The sequence below is a fragment of the Lepisosteus platostomus genome, chromosome 21 (assembly GCF_059453375.1).
Source record: "Lepisosteus platostomus isolate fLepPlt1 chromosome 21, fLepPlt1.hap1, whole genome shotgun sequence".
NCBI lineage: Eukaryota > Metazoa > Chordata > Actinopteri > Semionotiformes > Lepisosteidae > Lepisosteus > Lepisosteus platostomus.
In genome coordinates, this window is record NC_142631.1 from 1,558,387 (window position 1) to 1,576,275 (window position 17,889).

General features: G+C 49.2%; 1 protein-coding gene across 3 annotated transcripts in view; it reads right to left on the reverse strand.

Annotated features, from left to right (window-relative positions):
* Positions 1 to 17,889, reverse strand: part of LOC148643817 (uncharacterized) — an 85,359-nt gene that overhangs the window by 17,951 nt on the left and 49,519 nt on the right. For all 3 annotated transcript variants that reach the window (XR_015928898.1, XM_088614954.1, XM_088614955.1), the window contains 26 exons: positions 17,785 to 17,838; positions 16,143 to 16,196; positions 15,594 to 15,638; positions 14,908 to 14,961; positions 14,339 to 14,383; positions 14,031 to 14,084; positions 13,423 to 13,467; positions 13,200 to 13,253; positions 11,370 to 11,414; positions 11,101 to 11,154; positions 9,452 to 9,496; positions 9,212 to 9,265; positions 8,974 to 9,081; positions 8,113 to 8,166; positions 7,768 to 7,821; positions 6,928 to 6,972; positions 6,250 to 6,303; positions 5,184 to 5,228; positions 4,247 to 4,300; positions 3,658 to 3,711; positions 3,301 to 3,354; positions 2,859 to 2,912; positions 2,276 to 2,329; positions 1,282 to 1,326; positions 973 to 1,017; positions 609 to 716 (listed from right to left, as the gene is read on the reverse strand). Coding sequence is in view for 2 of the 3 variants with exons in the window: in XM_088614954.1 (XP_088471080.1) it covers positions 609 to 716; positions 973 to 1,017; positions 1,282 to 1,326; positions 2,276 to 2,329; positions 2,859 to 2,912; positions 3,301 to 3,354; positions 3,658 to 3,711; positions 4,247 to 4,300; positions 5,184 to 5,228; positions 6,250 to 6,303; positions 6,928 to 6,972; positions 7,768 to 7,821; positions 8,113 to 8,166; positions 8,974 to 9,081; positions 9,212 to 9,265; positions 9,452 to 9,496; positions 11,101 to 11,154; positions 11,370 to 11,414; positions 13,200 to 13,253; positions 13,423 to 13,467; positions 14,031 to 14,084; positions 14,339 to 14,383; positions 14,908 to 14,961; positions 15,594 to 15,638; positions 16,143 to 16,196; positions 17,785 to 17,838 (1,431 nt within the window). In the remaining variant the exon portion in view is untranslated. The remainder of the gene's footprint in view (positions 1 to 608; positions 717 to 972; positions 1,018 to 1,281; positions 1,327 to 2,275; positions 2,330 to 2,858; positions 2,913 to 3,300; positions 3,355 to 3,657; positions 3,712 to 4,246; positions 4,301 to 5,183; positions 5,229 to 6,249; positions 6,304 to 6,927; positions 6,973 to 7,767; positions 7,822 to 8,112; positions 8,167 to 8,973; positions 9,082 to 9,211; positions 9,266 to 9,451; positions 9,497 to 11,100; positions 11,155 to 11,369; positions 11,415 to 13,199; positions 13,254 to 13,422; positions 13,468 to 14,030; positions 14,085 to 14,338; positions 14,384 to 14,907; positions 14,962 to 15,593; positions 15,639 to 16,142; positions 16,197 to 17,784; positions 17,839 to 17,889) is intronic.

Consider the following 17,889-nt stretch of genomic DNA (forward strand, 5'->3'; position numbering starts at 1 on the left):
ATGATGCCGCCTTGCAAAAGCTTTTGATCCAGGTCTTGTCTGATTGTGTTCCAATTCTGGATCTCTTAGTTGTCACGTTGTGAGACATGTAGTTCTATGCTCAGGTCAAAAGCAAATAATTTAAAGAGTCTTCTATTGCTTGCTAAACCAGGGGTCTACAACGCAAGTTGGGCATGCCTCAATTCAGTAAGTCTCGTAACTTACTCCAAAATCACCTGTTTCTAAAGAAACAATTTAAAGCAAGTAATTTGGTCCCCGTCTTCAGATTTTTGCTCCTAATCTCTGGATTCCTTTAGCCTTAAACCATCTGCTTAAGTGATCACAGCTAAATGATCCTAAGACTAAGGGAACTAGTGGCTATAATACTTACTACATCATAGCAAGAGAGAAAGACAGAAAAATGCAGCATCGAACAACAAAAAAAAAAGTCATCTAAAATAGCTGAAAAGCTGTGCAGGTGAGACAAAGAGAAAAGGATCACTGATATGTACAAAACATGCTGCTGAAGACCTCATTGTGTTCTTCTGCTCAAAAAACGAATCACCAGCACCGCTTCTTCCAAGATAGAAGAGAGGAGACAGGGCAGCTGGCGAAAATGACCCACTCACTGGATATCCGAGGGGGCCTTCGCTCCCCGGTGGCCCCTGAGGACCCTGATCTCCTGGGGGGCCCGGCTTTCCCATCTCACCATCTGGGCCGGGGGGCCCGGGCAGCCCCTGCAACACAGCCACACCACAGGGTCAGCCTCCCGCGCTGCAGACCCAGAACACAGCACTGCAACCCGGCCGGGACACCCTCCTCGCTGGCCCCCTCCACCCACGGCAAGCCACGCAGGTCACGGCGCACCGCGGTACAGCGCCGGGACACTACCATGTTTATGGTATGTTTATTTCTCATCAACAAAGACAATTCTGTTCTGTATAAAATATCCTTTTCTTTAGTTAGGATGGTGTGCTGTGTGTTTCTACTTACAGGTACACCCTCGATGCCTTTAGTGCCTGGCTCTCCCCTCATTCCCTGAGGAAATAATCATGCAAACAGGTTAGAACGACAGACAGGAACAATGGGATTCCACACTGTCTAATGGCACTTTAAGGACTTGAAGCTCAATAGCCCACTTTGCTTAACTAGGTTTGGTACCTTTCAACATTAAGAACTTTGCTGCACAACTAAATGCACTGGCTGATTTTTGTCTCATCGCCTTTTAGAAAAGCCACATGCTCAGCCTCTGCCTTCACCCTGCCAGTGAGACTCCAGTACAGAAGACTGTGCCGAGCTCACCTGGGGGCCACTGGGTCCTCTCTCCCCAGGAGGTCCAGCAGAACCCTGCAACACAGTGATTTAAACATGAACCGCAGGGAATAACGCAGATGTTACTGATGTGCACTAGCAGACAGGCAGGGGTCATTCCAGCCTACCATAAAGACTGAAGAAACCCTGCACCGCTCCCAGGCCTTGGACTCACAGAATCACAGAATGAGTCTATCGCCCTGTTAGTCCCAAGACAGCCCACTCCAGACCTGCACCAATCCCACCCCGAATCTGCAGAGCCTTTTCCAAGATAGTGTCCGGCCCAATCCTACGGTGGAATCCTACCATTTCTTCTCTGCTTTCTGTAGACTGGTTTGGTGGTATCAGAAAACCCGCAGTTATTTGGTACCCAGGACTGGAGCTTTACACATGAGGACACATTCTGCAGCCCTACCACATCACTCCATTACAAAACTTTGCTTCAGCTTTAGCTGGTAATTAGGCGTATCGATAACACAGTAATTAAAGTTCTAGTTGTACTGAAGTACTGCAATGGTGAGTGCATAGGAGACAGACCAGCATCGATCAGCACACTCCCGGCCCCAGAACACCTCACACTGACTCTCAGTTACGTGCTGCATCATGCTGGGTTCAGCTCTACAACCTCTTCCTCTGTATGAATGCACGTTTGTCATGATAAGCAATCTCTGCTGTTTCGTCTGGATATGTGGGTCAAGTGCAGCTCTGGGAATCCTGGTCTCTCAGGTGCTCCAAGCACGTGCAGCACTGCTCCCTAGATCAACACTGCTCCTCCACCACAGGGGGATTCAACACAACCCCTGCTGGGATTCAGTCACAGTTGCTTTTGTGCCTTGAGCCACACAGCACTGCTCCCTAGACAGCGGAGAAATCTGCTGCAGCTCTGTTCTGTCCTGTCGAGGCTTCGAGGTAGGCGACAACACTTCTGTGACACACATGCAGTGTAATGGAAGCAATCCTGCTGTGCAGGTGTCGGAATACTTACTGGGGTCCCCTTCTTTCCTGGGGGCCCAGGGGGACCTCGAACACCGGGCTCCCCCTGAAAGAAAAAGACATTCACATCAATGTCCATGCACTTGCTGGCACACGGGTCTTGCTCTACCAATACATGGCACACTCAAATAACTTCACACAATACAGCCTGCAAAGAAATAGCACATGAAAATAAATCTCCACGTTTATGTAAAATAAACTACAAAACATGAAGATTCATCATCACTTCTATCACTCTGCTCTCCTCCCCACTGTTAGCTGGTGTGTGGGGAGCGGACTGTGTGCAATGGCTGCCGTCGCCTCCAGGTGGGGCTGCACATTGGTGGTGGAGGGGAGTCCCCATTACCTGTAAAGCGCTTTGAGTGGAGTGTTCATAAAAGCGCTTTATAAGTGCAAGGAATTATTATCATCTAGCAGTGTGATGCGCATTTTGTCCAAGTTCTTTATATTGAATGGGTCCTTGAATTGCCTTGTAATAATAATATGTAGTAAATTTAGCTCATCACAATGCTCTAGATAGGAAGAGCAGTAGGAATTACAATGCAAGTTCAATCATCAGGTACAGAGGGTCCTACCCTTTCCCCCATGTGGCCAGGTCTTCCCCGATCACCCACTGGGCCAGGGTAGCCCTGCAGACAAGAAACAGACACTGAGGAACAGGAGACAGACAGGCAGATCCTGGGACAGAGATGGGCACACACTGGCGACTGCAATTCCACAAAATCACACCAACGCATTTTTTTATTTCACTGGAGCTCAAGAAGAGTGTTCAGTGTTAGGATCTTTGGACAATGCAAATATCACACACTCTGAAGTACTGACGATAACGAGGTTCATAGATTTACTTCACAGCACTCCAGGAAAGGACTGTCACGCCGCGCGCCACTCCTCAGGGATCCGGTCCGTGCTCTCGGGAACATCTGACTTTCCGCCCTCACAACCCCCCCCACAGCCTCTCATGTCAGACAGGCCAATACAACCTTTTACCCCATGAGCACCTGGACAGGCAGCACTTACATACATGCCTACTGGGCCCTGCGGTCCCTCCACGCCTGGCTTTCCAGTGAAACCCTGGGGGACAAGAAGGAGACCGTAAGACACCCAGGCCCAGCGAAGCCATACTGCCCCCAGCGCGCTGCTCCGATTAATCCCCGGACAGCACAGTCCCCATCACAGCTCATGAGCCTTATCACTTTACTTTTCCTAAAAAAAAAGAACATTTATTTTTAATAACGTAATCGATCTCAATATTTTTCAGTCATCGGTGTAACCATGGATTCTGGATTGTTTCTATGCCAGAATGCCTCGTCTTCACCACAGGGCTTCACAGATCACCCCTCCTTCCCCTCCCCTCCCCACCCCGTTCTCTCTCACCCTCTCGCCCAGAGGCCCAGGGCTCCCATCCTGTCCGGGCCGGCCTGGGGGACCCTGTGGGAACGCAGAGTGAGGTCAGTTCGTCTTGGGTGGGGGGGGGGCAGGGGCAGTTTAATCATTTAACACAGGTGTGGTGAATCCCCCTCCTGAGCTCAACAGAATCAACAGTGTTAACAGGATCAACAGCATCAACAGGATCAACAATCTTAACAGGATCCAACAGCCTTAACAGAGTCCACAATGTTAACAGGAAGCAACAGTGTTAGCAGGATCAACGCAATTGACAGTATTAACAGGATTCAGGTGATCTGTGCTTGAGGATAAGTTCAAGCTGTGTAGCATCATTTCAGGGAATCGAGCACAATCTTCTTAGGACACACCCTGATATACAGTATTCTACAGTACAGTACTCTCTAGGCACTGTGGTGAACCTGTGTTTTTGCTCCATAGCAGCTGAACAGCGTTTCTGAAAAGGTCAGAAGTGTCAGATCAATTCTTAGATGTAATGTATTTAGTTTATTTGACGAAGCTGCGCTCCACTGCATCAGGTGAGTCCGGTGCAGGCTGCTCTGGGGGGGGGTTTACATACCGGAGATCCTGGGGGACCCCTCTGTCCCGGCTCTCCCCTCAGACCCCCCATCCCCTGCAGAGACAGAGAGTCTTACATCAGTGAGCAGCATTCACAGCTGGCACATTGGCTTCTCGGCATGCTGTGTCCGAGTCCATCACCAGCACACTGTACTGAAGAAAGGGCTATTATACTGGATTGGAGATGCACTGAAAGTCTGTGCTAGGCACGGTCCAGAGAATTATCAGGGCGCTGCAAACAGAGAATAAACCTTTCAAGCTTTTTAACCTTTCATTCAAATCAATCCCAGTTTTTTCCAGCACACCTCACACCTGAAGAAGTCTCCACTGCCAAAACGTTGTGTTTTCTTTCTTCTTTTTTTCAGCATGGAATAAACCTATTACTTGTACTTATATTTATGTCAACTTGTTACCAAAGAGACAGAGCGTGCGATGAAACAGCTCCAAGCTCTCTCTCAGGACAACAAGAACTGTCCATGTGTTCAGAGCTCATGGTCTGTCCTCACTTCCATCAGCTCTGAAATTCTTCTGCCTGTATAAACGGCAACTCATTACTCTCCTTCAGAGGCCTGTAATCCCCGATTCTACAGCAGTACCACCTGTGCAGCTCATAAGCAGTCACAGGCATCACAACTGTCATCAAGGCCAACAATCAAGTGTAACGAGTGACAGGCAGGAATGCTAATGAAGTTCTAAAAGTTTAAAAAAGAATACTAAATCAATAAAAAGACTAACGCGTTTGTAGGATGCATAAAATCAAACCCAAATCACCATAAATAATGACAAAACGGATTATCAATATTATAGCCTCTAGTAATACGTTTTTTTCTGCATTTCTTATTCCCCCATTAGCACTGTAACACTCTTCATAAGATCCTTTAAAAACTGTTTTCCAAGGAAAGAGGGAAACCGAAGCTGGAAGAAAGGACCACACTCACTCGATCCCCTTCAGTGCCGGGACTCCCAGGGGCACCCGCTGCTCCCTGGCACAGGAGAAAAAACACCAGTCAACACAGCTAGGCACATGACCGCACCTTTCTCCACAGAAAACATCATTTTTAGGACCGTTATGAACAGAGGACGCTTATAACAACGCTTAAGACATTTGCTGCAGTAACGATGGTGACACAGGTTGAGGAAACTTTGCTTTAGACAGCCAGATGCAATGTGCTGCTCGTCAAGACTCCCATCTGCAATCGATCGCTGCACAGAGAACCCCTCCCCTCACAGGATGTGGAATAGCCATCTAATAAAACTATATAAAAGAGTGGGGCGTGTGCTCTTCCTCCTGACACCAGCCAGCGCATTACAGGTGGACGTGCCAGTGCAGGCTGACACACGCCACCTGCTGGACTGCCCCAGAACAGCACTGGTAGCCTGCCTGCAGGTGCTGAGCGATGACAGCCTCCTTTAGCACCAAAGCGTCTGTGAAGGGCAATAATGGAGCACATTAGCTATTCCAGGAACACATTACTCAAGATCCCTTTATGCAGCACGAGCACGATCTCTTTATGAAGCCCGAGACAGACACTCAGCTGGGTTTCACACGGGGTTCAGCTCTCGGGCCTCTGTGGCATTCTGCTCCATCACGGCAGCTCTCAACTCCTTCAAGTTAAAAGCTAATACTGGCTAAAATGACAAAGCACCAGAATGGTAGACCACAAGCTGTGGCAAGAACAATCACACACGTACTGCACAAATGTTGATAACAATACACCACCTTGTGGCGCCAGAGAGCTGCACAGAATTTCTCTTTCATCTTGTCGCCCACTCTCATCTGCCCCAGTACCCAGTACCCTTCTCCCCCGGGAACCCACCTGCCCTGGGCTCTGCTGCATTCCTGCCCCAGCAGCCTGTCTTTGTGCCCCCCTACCCCAGTCCACCCCCGCCAGGAAAGCTCTCACCCCGCTGCTGCTGGAGCCCTCCCTGCTGCCCATGAGCAGAGAGCACGCGAAGCACGGTCAGAAACAGTAATCATGGGATTAAAAGGTATAGAATGGGAACCTGTGTACCAGGCTTTCCTTCTGGTCCCTCTGTGCCAGGCTGTCCTCGCAGCCCCTACAACGAGACAGACACACACACACGCAGCCAGACAGACACACACACACACACAGGGAGATGACGTCAGAAAGAGCAATCGAGGGACTGGCGCATCGCTTCATGGGTATGAAGGCCAGCTGTGTGGCTCGAAAAGGAACCTGAGGCTGACCTATAGATGAAGTGCTTCCCTGCAGGGAGGCACCGTGGAGAGCAGAGCTAACAGACAAGAGACTAACACATCTACACCTCTGAGCTGCCTTTCAGGAAAATGTCCGGCAGTTCCTCCTCTCAATACAAATCGAATGCCCCTATTAACAATGTTACATTATAACATATTAATTCTTATGTAAAAAAAATCACAGAGGAGGACATCCAAACCACCTCTCTCATTTCGTATTAAAGACGACTGATCCAAAGAGCTCATCCATAAGAGTGTTAACTACATTCAAGACTATGACTATTGAGTATAAAAATATATATATTCCAGTCTTCCGACAGCAGAGACTATTTTTTAAATTGATGTTCTTGGATCTTTGTTTCCCTTTTCTCGGGGTCTGTTCGATTTGTAAGCGTGGTCATGTGGAAGGTTTTGCTGAAGCTCAGGCCCACAGACTGTTATTCCCAGCTTGTTCTGCCCCTTACCGGCATTCCTGACACACCGACCAGACCACGCTGTCCTACGCGCCCCTGGAAAGACACACAGTTTAGGGGAAGAGGGACTGAAAGATTTCTATTCCTATAACTTGCAAGGTGTCAAAAAAATAGAATTGGGGTCCACCCACGCTCATCCTGGGTCCCTGGGAAGGGTTGCCAGACCCTCTAAGAGCACTAAATTATCAGCTTCCAAACAGGAGCAGCAGTTAAGAGTTCTGTCCTTGAAGCTGGAAGGTCCCGTGTTTGAGACACTCAAGCAATGTGTCTCCTCAGTACTGATCCAGTAAAACCTGGTACAAATTTAAGTTGCTTTGGATAAAGGCAACAACAATAACCCCGTAGTTCTGAACGGAGGGCTGCTGTCCGGGCTTTACAGGTAACTTACAGTCCTCAATGAGTAAAAACCTGCAAACAGTAGTGATGCAGACAAATTAAGTGAACAACTGATTCAAACGGGGTGACTACATCTCCAGGGTGGAATTAACAAACAATGTAGTTCATCAATCAACCATAACTAATTATGCTATTAATTTTAAGATATTAGAAGCTTAAGTGCCAATCAACAGGCCTGCTATCAGAGCAGGCTCATTGCATGAGGATGCTGCTGATGTTTCCACACTTACAGACTGCAGAGGACAGTTTCCCATTGTTTTTGGGGACCACCTGGACACTATCTGATGACCCTTCTGCTCTAAGGGAAGCTGGGATTGATTTTAGGGTCGCTGCAGAGAAATGCTGTTGTGTTGGGCTTTAGGTTGGCTGTCTGGCTGGGGGACGGGGGGTGGCCAGGCTCACGTGCAGATTGTCAATACTGATCACAGCAGTTACCCTGGGCCCTTTGGGTCCTGGCCTGCCCTTCGGACCATCTGGCCCTCTGTTCCCCTGAAAACACAAAGACATATTTCCCGCTCATGGCTCAGCCCATACTGCTCAAAACACATCCAATTCACCGCCACTCTGTCTCTCAACAAAGGAAACTGCGTGGCTTTGTATATAGGACACTAGATAACAAGAACTGGAGTTCAGTCCAAAGGCTGAAAAATTACTTCTAAGGCAGCATATAAGTCTTGGTAAGCATGCTCTTAATGTTCACCCTATACTGGCAGGCAAAGAGTGCAACACACAACAGTTGTACACAGTCTGAGTACAGTCAGGACAAGTGCCCTCTCTGACCTTTGACCCTCCACTGCCAGCCTGACCCTGGGGTCCAGTTTCTCCATCTTCACCCTGTAAGGCAAAAAAAACAAACCCACATCTTTACGACTCTGATAGAAAGGAACCAGGCATGATTTTCCTGGTCAATAAGCTGGCTCTGGTCCACATTCGTTCCGATGCCATGGAGAGGGAACTTGGTCCACAATGTGGAAAAGGTATATGATCCTATTTTAAAGAAGAGCTGGAGCAACACTAACTTAAACCTCAGCTGAGCTGCTTAACGGGCTGGCATTCTCTGGGTGTGCTCCTTGTCAAACGAAAACGTTTATACGCCAAAGACTCTGAAGAGCTCCTCGTGCAGAAGGGAGCCCCCTTCGGCCACCAGTGTCGGGTGATGCTCTCAACTATTCTGGAGCAGCTGCCTCACAGCATGCAAGGTCAGGGGAAGGAGAGCAATACTGCTGCACCCTTTGAATTAAGGAGGAACTTCAGGGAGGCCAGATTGTTCAGGCCCAGAAAGGAATTTGACCAGGATACTGGGGTTAAAACTAAAATTCCTTGGGTACTGTTTGCGAGAATAATGACTAGTCAGACCTCAGTTTAACACCTGAGGTACCTGCTACAGCACCATGTCCCCAGTCACCACACTGGGGTGCTGGTTTATAAATCTGTGCTCAGAGGAAGGAGCGCCACCTGCTGGTCCACCGACACCGCTTATTGCAGAAGTTTTTTTAGAAGCCTCTCATCCAAATACCAACCTGGGCCCAGCCTGGCTGACCTATGGAGGTTGGACGAGTTCAGACTACAAAGTTGGTGTCAAGAGACTCTGTGCCGCTGCACCTGATGAAAATGGACATGGAATAAAATTCGGAAACGTACCTGAATGCCCTGGGTGCCTAGCTGACCTTTTGGCCCAGGGAATCCTGGGAAGCCACTCTGACCACTGACCCCAAGAGGACCTTTGACCCCAGGAGGACCCATTGGCCCCTGCAGAGGGAGAGGAAGAGGTGTAGTGCTGTGAAAAGGCTTCTGGGCAGCAAGCCTGAGCCTTGATATTAAATCAAGTCAGGTCATTATGTAGATGAGAATGTTATGGTAATCAGAAAACTGGACTCACTCGCTCTCCTGTTGGCCCGGCATCACCTTTGTCTCCATCTGGGGCTCTGCTCCCCTGTGAAAACAGCACCACGTGGGCACCAGTAAAGCTTCGGATGATACAGTATAGGATCATTTTACACACCCCATAACAGTGTGGAAATTGGCAGGACAGAATGGAGGTGTCCACACTGTCCGACATGCTGCTTCCCCGTGCATGGACCCAACCAAAATTAAAGGAGTAAAACTGTGTAGGTCTTACTCTGCTACCTGGCATCCCCTTCGGACCCGGAGAACCAATTTCACCCTGAGAGAGAGAGAGAGAGAGAAACAGACAAACGGGGAGGACGCTTAGTATAACACTGCTAGGGCAGCCCTTCAGTAAGAGCCACAGCCCGGTGGCCCCGTGTGCAATCAGATATTTCAACACGGCTCCCGGTTTTTTGTGTTTCAAGGACAGTCTTTATCCCAGATGCTCCTCAGGAGAGACTTCAACCCAGTTCTGCTCATTTCCCCTCCTCTTCCTGAGGCCGAATGCCCAAGAGTCACCTCTGGCCCTGGCTCCGCGTCTCCAGGTTGGGGACAGAGCCACTGCCGGGTAAGGTGGTGTTTTAGCAGCTTTACATCCCTCCCGGGCAACGCAAGCCTCTTCGAGCCTCCCCAGACAATGTGTGACGTCTCTGCAGGGTCAGGAGCGATCCATTCCCTCTGCTGTGCAAACACAGCAGTGCCCGAACCAATGTTCCCTCTAACGTCTAATGGCCCTTGTGTGCAAAAATTTAAAGTTGTGCAAATTTTTCCCCCAGTGACAAAAACTTGTGCGCACTAAACTGAGTGTACGTAAAATTGTAAACCTGAAATTATTTTTTGGTAATATAGTCATTCTGATGATCCAAACGACTGGGACAGCGATTCAACGTGCCCAGTCACAGAGGCCGAGTGTTGAGTGAACATGAGCAGGGAGGTATGATCAGTCTCAAATTGTTTCCAGACGGCCGCAGTGAGGTAGCCCCCTTTAAACCAGTGAGACCCCCGATCCCCTCCACCCTCAACCCCAGCCCCCCACCCGCCTGCATCTGAAAAACATGGATCTTCAAAGGCAACACATCACTCTCATACCTGCTGGGTCATCAAAGCACGGGCCGAAACAACCCAAATTAAGTGATGGAAGAGCTCTAAAACATGCTGTTCTGCACAGGATGGTTACAATTTCAAGGGACTGGCCTTTTAAAAAAACCCAACAACTTAACAGTTGGGAGAGTCAGACTGGAACGTGGCCCAGATTATTTCCAAAACAAAACCACATGGGCCTATTTTTAAAACGGATTTACTACTTTATGGAAATGGAGCTTTAGGTTTTTGGAAGCTATATGAAAACCCGTAAACCAAACTAATAACGGGCCTGTTTTTATTCCAGTGAGCTCTTCTTATTCATCGAATCAGCACAGCAGACTGACAGAAAACTGAATAAATCAATAACTAGGCAAAACTACAGTAAGTGTGGCCCATACGCAAAGATTTAACCTTCTGTCAATAAAAAGAGTTTTAGATAAGCCAGTCACAGCAGCAGTGATACTGTAATTTAATCCTAATTGTTGTTTTTCCTAATGCCTTTAGCCAGGTGACATCCAAGAGATACAATTACCAAAGTGTTTGGAAGAAAGGGTTTCGTTACCATGACCTGCAGGAAGTTACATTCTGGAACATCAGGGAGGTTAGCTTACACAAGGCAGTCAAGACCTGTAACCCAGCACTGGTGAAGTGCAATAACTTGTGCACAAAAATACAAAACACAAGCATTTCTAATATAGTGTTACACTACAGCAGTAACTGCCAGTCAGAACAGCAGTGGGCTGTGGGTTTACTTCACTGGGAGTAGTGTAGCAAGATCACAGGGGTTTGTGTACGCACCATCGGACCCTCGAACCCGTGCTCTCCTCTGGCTCCCATAGGCCCTTCTGTCCCCTGGAACATAAAATAATTTAAAAAATGAGCCTACCATCGTCCACAACAAATTCATTCCTGCAGTTTAATTTCTCCTTTCCAGGGCTAGCTTGGAAATACGACTACTTGTGACTAAATAATAACAATTCCTGAACAATGATGTTCCTAGTCCATGAGCGCCTGCTACTCTGTGCCGCAGGTTGACATAGCTCTTGGGCTGCAGTGTCAGAACTTACCATGTGCCCCTTGGGGCCTGGAGATCCCTCTTTCCCTGGCTGGCCCTGGTGAAAAAGAAAGGAGAGTGCAATGGGACTGGTATGTGAGGTGTGTCCAGAAGACACTTTCCCATTTATTCCAACTAGAAAATCAACTAGAAACAAAATGTGGACACCAGAGGGTGCTAGAGAACACACTCAGTACATGTAAACACCCCACATGTACTGAGACCCCACAGGGTCTTCAGCCCTGGTCCTGTAGAGCCCCATTTTTACAGGTAAACACACTCTTCCTAAAGACTAGGAACACGTGCATTGTAGGCAGATTTAGTGACTAATCTGTTTAATTAAGAGAACTCCGAACCTTCAGCGCAGACGTGTATTTCAGGTGAGAGATTTCTCGAGCTGACTTTCTAGGTGAGCAACTCACTCAGCTCTCTCTAAAGGATCCCAGACGCCACTAGAAATTCAGATTTATTTTCAACTCCAGTATTGATTTACCAAGCACTATGGTTTTTGCCTCCTGTATTTTTCAATCCATTCCAAGAGCTCTGTCCTTTTCATGGCTAAACTAGATGTTCAAAGGATTTTTAATTAACTGTGCTAGATAATTAGTGTTTATTTCAGGGTTATTTTTTTCTCACATGATGCCCCTTTCAACCTGAACTTGGCTGTATTTCACATTAAACTAATTACCAAACATGGGCCAAGCTGTTTTTCACTGAACCCCTCAGCCAATAAGAGTTCTGCCTCACCAATCCCTCAAGCACAGTTTGCAGGTGATGGCGATTTGATCCCAGAGCCCTTTAATCCTTTCATCCCGCAGTTTTCCAGCTGTTTCACCTGTACATAGCTGCACGTTTATTTTCACCAGCTGTAGAACAAGGCGTCCCAACCTTTTTGTTTTTTTGTCGGGTTGTTAGAAGTTAATTGATCCCAGGTTCTCACCCAGCTGCTTCTTGAAAGAAACCAGGGTAGCAGCTTCAGCAACAAGGCTGGGTAGCTCGTTCCAGACTCCCACAAACCTCTGGGTGAAGAAGTGTCTCCTCTTCTCAGTTTTAAATGCACATCCCTATAGTTTTCGCTCATGGCTCCTGGTTTGTGTTTCACAGTTCATTTTGAAGAAATATGCTGGGGTGCTGGCGAACTGGCCAAGGTGAGGCGAATGAGAACTATCGACTTACATGAGGGAACTAGATCGGAACCGATCAGTCGGGTTTGTCCCGCGTGGCACTAAGACCCTATAACCCAGACCTGAACCCTACAGGCATGAACTGCAATAAAGATAAGGGCAAATAGCATGAGTGATGAATCTAACAACATAAAATACACATAACTTAGTGAGGCTGTTCTCAGGAGAACAGATAAATGAAAACAGGAAAGTCACACAATACTTCAATCCCTAGGAGCAAGACTTGGGAAAGCCATTTGCCGTTTTTCCATTACAGCTACTGTCGTTTAACAATGGATGCATCTTCTGTGCAGCCTTCATGAGAGGCACTGGGGGCGCCTCTGCACAGAAAGCAGACACAGTGTGCCCCATAGGCATGGGAGCATTCCCGTCTCCCACGATCCAGCCCGCCAGTCGACACCCTGGTCTCTCAAAGGACCTCATGCCTCTTGCTTAAGAGCAATCACACGAAGCCTAAATACTGCGCACTCCCAATGGGCGAGAATCTTCCTCACGGGTCCCAATTTTCAGCAGAGATTCGTCCTCTCTCAGTCTGTGGCCTGAACAGGCGCAGAGGAATGGAAAGACAACAGAACAGGCTATTTAAACCCGACGCCGAGACGCAACACGGTGGGCCGCTTACCAGGGGAGCCGAGTATCACAAGACTGGAGGGACTCACCTGCTGCCCCCGTCGCCCAGGAGAGCCCCTCACTCCCTGTAACCCCGGCGGCCCCTAAAAAGGGAAAAAGCACAGCAGCAGTTTTGATCCGAGGCCGCAGGCGGGAAGCCACAGGGATGGTCCAGGCCGGCCTCGGGCAGCCGCATCCCCGTGAGCTTCCGATAGGCGGCTCCCCTGAGCCCAGAGGCTGCATTTCTAAAGGGGACTGGAAAAATTTTCCTACCTGAGGGCCTCTGGGGCCAGGAGGACCTGCAGGGCCAGAATCTCCCTGTAAGAAGCAGAAAACGTTTAACTTCAAAAGACACGAGTTCCAACTCCAACAGTGCTTGAGCTGCTGTGCGAAGCGCTCATCGGGTTTAAAATCAGTGCAGCGGGGATGGATGGACTGGCCTGTTTTACTTCCATGCTAGACTGATGCTCTCATTCCTGCAATGAAAATACAAAAAGCTTCCCCCCCCCCCAGTGCAGTAGAAGAATCCTCTCTCACAGTGCAGCTTCCACCTCAAGAACAGCTTTTACAGGAGGGGGAGCACATTTCCTGCACGTTTTGGACATATCTGCGCCCAAATCCAGTCTCATTTTTCCAGCAGGATGTCCTCACTCGTGACCGTGATGAAGGTGATGGCGTATGTGGGACTGAGCAGCATCTACCTCTGGTATTCAATACGATCGGGATTATTCTGAACCAGGAGGGTCAAGGAAATCTGCATAAAACGATTAGCCCATGTCCCGCCCGACACCGAGAGCACCTTGTAATTTTACTGGGGGTTCCTTATATTTTGGACAGAAGGGGTTGGGCAGCGCGTCACTGACGCCACAGCGCTCGCTCACCTGCGACCCGTTAATCCCCTGGGCGCCGACCGCTCCTGTAGGCCCGGTGTCTCCCTGTCGACAGACACACACAGTCAGCACTGCGAACACACCCCATCTCCTCGGGCCTCACCGCCGATGCTCCTTTTACAGAGAAGGACGAGGAGGCCAGCAGCCCCAGTCTCCTCCCACCCCTCACTCCCAGCTCCAGGCAGAACCCCAGCACGTGGGTCAACGCAGGACATAAAAACGTGCGAGGTGCCACCGGAGCCAGAAAGGAGGTCCGAGTTCCCTGGGTGGCCCTTTTTATTCTGAACTGTCACACTTACTGCAGCGCCAGGAGGCCCAGCTCTTCCCAGCGGCCCGATCTCCCCCTGGAAGACAAGACACCGGCGTCAGTCCGCCGGGCTTCACCGGGCGGCCAGAGTCGCCGCTGGACTGAGCTCTCGCTCACACGCAGGGGCAGGTGCCCGAAGCGCGGGTCATCGGGTCACGCGGATTGGTTTTTACCGCCCCCCGATTAGAAGAGTGAACTGGCAACGGCGCTCACAGGCCGAGAAACACGAAAACCGGGCCCCAGCAGCAGTTTTGATTTTTCTCACAGACCGCTTAGATGTCTTGAGAGATGCAACGAAGGGCAGAACTGCCTTTGCGTCCAGCGCCGCCACCACTGCGCTCCAGCTACGCTGTGCTGCTGGTAATAAACGCACAGAGGCCACTAGATCAAAATGCGAGGTCCTGAACGTGCTTATTGAACAGTTGAAGTCCTGTGAAGCTGAAATCTCAAAAACATGACTGCTTGGCGTACTGGACCCTCCTGGCCCCCTGTGTGTGTGCTGTATGAGGCCTGGCTCTCACCTCTGTGAAAGACAATCTGAGGAACGGGACTGTTACTCACAGGTGGTCCCCGAGGCCCTTGCAGTCCTGCGGACCCTCGGCTGCCCTGCTGGCCCTGGGGAGAACAGACACACGGACAGCGTTACCAGCCTGAGGGGGTGGGACAGCTCTTTCAAGGGGACACGCAGGAGGGGCTGTGGTGTCTGGGGGGGTTTTGAAATCAGGATGATTTCAGGAGGACCCAAGGGCAGACTAACTCCATTTGTGCACGAAAGGTTGATTCATCTGCTTGTTAACGTCCTCTGGGGATAAACTTTCCAGGCGTCAGAAATGACCCGTATCGCATGACTCTGAAGACAAGGCCCCTTCCTGATTTTGTTTTTTGTCAGTGGAGAACATGAGCACAGAGCCATCGGGCCCAGTCCGCCTGGGTGCTGCTCTTGCCGTGACCACGGCAAGAGGGAAGCAAAGGTACGCATGCAGATTGCTTTGAGGTTCCAGCGCTTTTTATGTCACAGCTCACTCAGAAGCGGGAAGCAGACATCTTCCGGGAGGCAAGTGCAGGTTTATCTGTGTAGAAATATCAAATCTGACAAATCAAGCAGCAGGGCTTTGCCGCTCTGCTCCGCTGTGGGGGGGGGTTCTGTATCCGTCTCCTCCAGCCCCGTCGTCCTGCCCTGCAGTGGCAGCACAGCAAGAGGGGCCGGAGTGAGACGGGCAGGCGGAGACAGGAAGAGTGTCACTCACAGGCGCCCCCACAGGACCCGGCGGGCCGATCTCCCCCTTCGAGCCCTGGAACGAGACACGGAAACAAAGCTCATTCCTCCCGGAAATCCAGCGACGGCTTTCAGTGACCCCAGGAGCACCCCAAGGGCAAACATCATGTAAAAAAATACTAGAATTAGTAGCAAGGTTAAAATTCTTCAGCTGTTTGCTTTCACGCGGTGACATGAGGTTTATCCAGTGCCGGCCCTATGGGTGATTTTTCCCCTGTAGTACAGCCTTCTGAACAACAGAGGGCAACACGGTTACAGAGTTGCATTAACTGTAGCGAAACGGCACATTCCCTTCACTTCTGTCCCTGTAAGAAAACCGCTCTCAGGATCAGACAATTTGCACGGTTTACACACTGCTGCTGTGAATTTACATCGTTTACAGCAGCATTGTTTAGAGTGACTTATCCTATGTGAAGATTTCGGCTGAACAGCTTTATACTGTCCCAGTTTGTTGTCTGTGAACTTTTGTCTTTAGAATGGCACTATATACCGCCAATCATTACAGAAACACCTGAATTACCTTCTCTCCTTCCTTCCCTCCGTCTCCAGCAGGACCCACTTGGCCAACGAAACCCTTTAATCAGATAAAAAAAAAATGAAAATCTTAATAGTTGAACTGCAACTTTCAGTACAAATTCGTTTAAGACATTTATGGATAAAATTCATTAATCAATAGTTTGAGCCCTCATCAGCAGATAACAACCACTACCAGTGACATGTACTGAATATTGTTTAGAATAATATTGCACAGTAATTCTGAGCCAATTATTTGAAATGTCATATTAAGTTAAAGAGCTGAAATGGTTTTATATTATAATTCATTATACAATTAGCACTAAAGATACTGGATAAAAATGTTTTACTTTTTTACTTTTATATTAATATGACGCAAGTAACTTTCATGTAAAGTCGAAGTAAATACCATCTTCAAGGACTACTACAGACAGATCTGTTGTGTGCAGTTCTATGGTATAAACCAAGCATTATCAGGCTCTGTTAAGACTGTACAGATGTTCTGAACAACGAGACAAACCACAGCTGGGGATGTGCGCTTAAAGTGCTGGTTTCATTGTAAAAAGGTCCCTCCTTGTGCCAACTGGGTAACATGGACCCCTGTGAAGAGGAGGGCTAGAGGAAGACACAGCTGCAGGATCTCAGTCTGCTGGTGATATTCAGACAAGATGAGAACCGCAGGTGTGCCTCCGCGCCGCTCGCTGCTCCTTCTGTGCTCCGGGTTTCAGGAAGATCGTCTGTACGTGTGGAAGGATGTCCTGTGCTTTGTCTCCTGGGACTGACCAGCCGACAGGAGCCATTTATTCTGTGCCCCCTGATGAGGCACTAACTTTGATGGTAGACTGCGGCACAGGATCCTGTTTTAGCGGAAACATGTAGTTTACTGTATATGCTTCAGTCTTCGGCTTTACAGCTGTTGAGCTTTAAGCAAGAGTTTCCCTTGCTGAAGCACCTTCCATGTGCAGATCCGTGCTGTACCTAAGGGACTGGAGCTCCCAGCAGTGACAGCAAATCTAGTCTACAGCTGATCTCCTGGAACAGCCGCCACGCAGGAAGCAAGCCTGCGCCAGGGAAAGCCGTTCTTATAGAGAGGCTTAATATCCGAGTGCTAAACCCCTGCTCCTGCTGAACAAATTACCACAGGTGAACTCGCTGTTCAGATGAGACCTGCTTGTTTATTCTCCCCTGATGTCTACAAGGCGGCTAGTTTGATTTAGTCGTTTTTTCGCTTAGAAAATGGCCACGCAATTTGGAGCACGCTACAGGAAACCGAGAGCCAGCGAACTCCACTGACCACCAGCTGGGGGAGAAGCACGTCTCTCTGGCCAGCGGCACTGCAGGCGCTCAGCTGGATGGACTAAAAAAGCCGTGGCCGAATCGCACACCCAAGAATCCTAACAGGCAAGGCTGCTGCTCTTGGGGAGTGACATTGGCAGTCAGGTTTGACACGACCGGAGCACAGAAGGGATTTTGACATTTGGGTCAGTTACACCACGCACTGGCCGACATGGCCCGACTCTGGGCTCAAGAAGGGCTTCCACAGCCAAGCCTGAGTTCTGATGTCCATCCGAGAAGCAGAACACCTGCCATCGCACCTGCCTGAGACGCACCAGGCGAGAAACTGCGTCCCATTTCCCCGCCCTACTTACATCATCCCCCTTCTCTCCTTTGGGCCCGTTTTCTCCTTTGTAACCCTGAGGCCCCTGACAAACAAACCACAAAACAAAGACGATTGTTATCAGAAATAACGGATA